At 31.9% G+C, this 1,421-nt stretch overlaps 2 protein-coding genes across 2 annotated transcripts; both read right to left on the bottom strand.

The window, feature by feature from the left end:
* Positions 1-127: 127 nt before the first annotated feature.
* Positions 128-555, bottom strand: Tsp_14204 (ISPsy5, Orf1). The gene is made up of 2 exons (XM_003366938.1): positions 432-555; positions 128-303 (listed from the first exon to the last, which is right to left on the bottom strand). Exons 1-2 carry the CDS (start codon positions 553-555, stop codon positions 128-130), a joined length of 300 nt encoding a protein of 99 aa, XP_003366986.1.
* Positions 556-841: 286 nt separating this feature from the next.
* On the bottom strand, positions 842-967 carry Tsp_14203 (hypothetical protein; the record flags this gene model as incomplete). Its single annotated transcript, XM_003366937.1, has 1 exon — positions 842-967. A coding segment is annotated over one exon (126 nt), but the record flags the coding sequence as incomplete, so codon positions are not given.
* Between the last annotated feature and the right edge of the window lie 454 nt (positions 968-1,421).

The raw sequence follows: 1,421 nt of genomic DNA, 5'->3' as shown, positions 1-1,421 counted from the left end.
TGAGAATTTTCAAATTGTAAGCACTGCTATATATATTTTGCTTAAAATCAACAATTTTTGTGGTTACGGTTAAAAATGAAAATCCAGCCGTGAAACGGCAGGAAATCAGAAAAAATTGTTACACAGCTTAATCATTTCCTTGCTGGCGCTGCTTTGATAATTTATTTTTGAAATTCAGCTGCTGCTGACAATTCTTTTTTCTGCATAAAAATGCAACCTGACGGAACACACACGTTTTCATGTGTCCAAATTTATAATCCCATTTCTTCATCCAACCGGAATTCCAATATAAAATTTGAATTACTGTATTACATTTTTAATTTAATTATCAGCGCACCTACAGAAGCATTTCTTTGATGAAAATTTGCATATTAGGAAATATCACTGAATACAGTATGACATTAAGCTTTATGATAATTTTGTATAGAGACTATTATGCAATCGACGTGCAAAAACAGATAGACAGTTAAATGTTTTGGACTGTTTTTCGATAAGATGATGGCATTTGTGTTTAGGTGATGTTAAAATTTTGTTCGCTTCATTTTTGATAGTCATTAACAATTGTCTTTTATCTGCCTTTTGGGGCAAGCAAATTTCCTTTCTGTTAATATTTTATCGTGCTGAGCTATTTGATAGTTGTCTGAAACGTTCAGTAATTCAGCTTCAGGGATAGCAGAGGTTAGTAAACGCTTCTCTCAATTATGTGATTGACGGAAGAATGAGTTTTTCACATTTTCCATATGCAGCTGATTGAAGCTGAACTCAAGCACCACAAGTGACGTGTATTCTCGACAAGCAAAATGGTAATGTATTTTGTTAAAAATATTGGATTGATTTCTCATCATGCTTGTGGCAACGCTTTACGGCATGGATAGTTGTATGGCAGCACTCTGTATTCTTGCATTAAATGAAACTTAATTGTTTTCTGTGGAATGTATTTCTTTTTTGAAAAAGCCATTTTTTCAATCTGAAATACGAATCATTAAAAAATAATTTCTTATTTCTGAATAATTTTTCACAAGGGTTTAGATATTCTTATTTAGGCAGTTTAAAGTGCACTTGGCTTGTACTATAACTAAATAGTAGATTTTCCTTCATCAGACTTTAAAATACGAAATGATAAATAATGCTAGTGTTTTGATAATTTGCGCAAACATTGATATTTTATGACTATCTTTTCAGTGATTTTTACTTTAGCACGTTATATGACAGTTTTGAACTTTGAAGATACACGATTTGCCGATTATAATGGTTAATAGAAATATTTGATTGTTTCATCAACTCGAATTATGTTATCTGAAGGCAAATTGAAATGAAACTTGTTTCGCTGACATTGAAATGTATTTGTGAAACCCGCTATTTGGTTGCTTTCAGCTACAAACACCAAAATATGTCGCCCAGCGGAGTGAACAATGAAAGTA

Source organism: Trichinella spiralis (assembly GCF_000181795.1).
Source record: "Trichinella spiralis strain ISS 195 chromosome Unknown Scfld5143, whole genome shotgun sequence".
In the NCBI taxonomy this organism is placed as follows: Eukaryota; Metazoa; Nematoda; class Enoplea; order Trichinellida; family Trichinellidae; genus Trichinella; species Trichinella spiralis.
The sequence above is the reverse complement of the archived record's forward strand: the minus strand, read 5'-3'. Positions and strand labels throughout refer to the sequence as shown.

Excerpts from the sequence above, each read along its gene's own strand:
- Tsp_14204 (XM_003366938.1), bottom strand. The coding sequence starts at position 555 with ATGACTATCAAAAATGAAGCGAACAAAATTTTAACATCACCTAAACAC. Across the intron at positions 304-431 it reads TGCACGTCGATTGCATAATA|TAATTCAAATTTTATATTGG; the intron begins GTCTCTATACAA and ends AATGTAATACAG.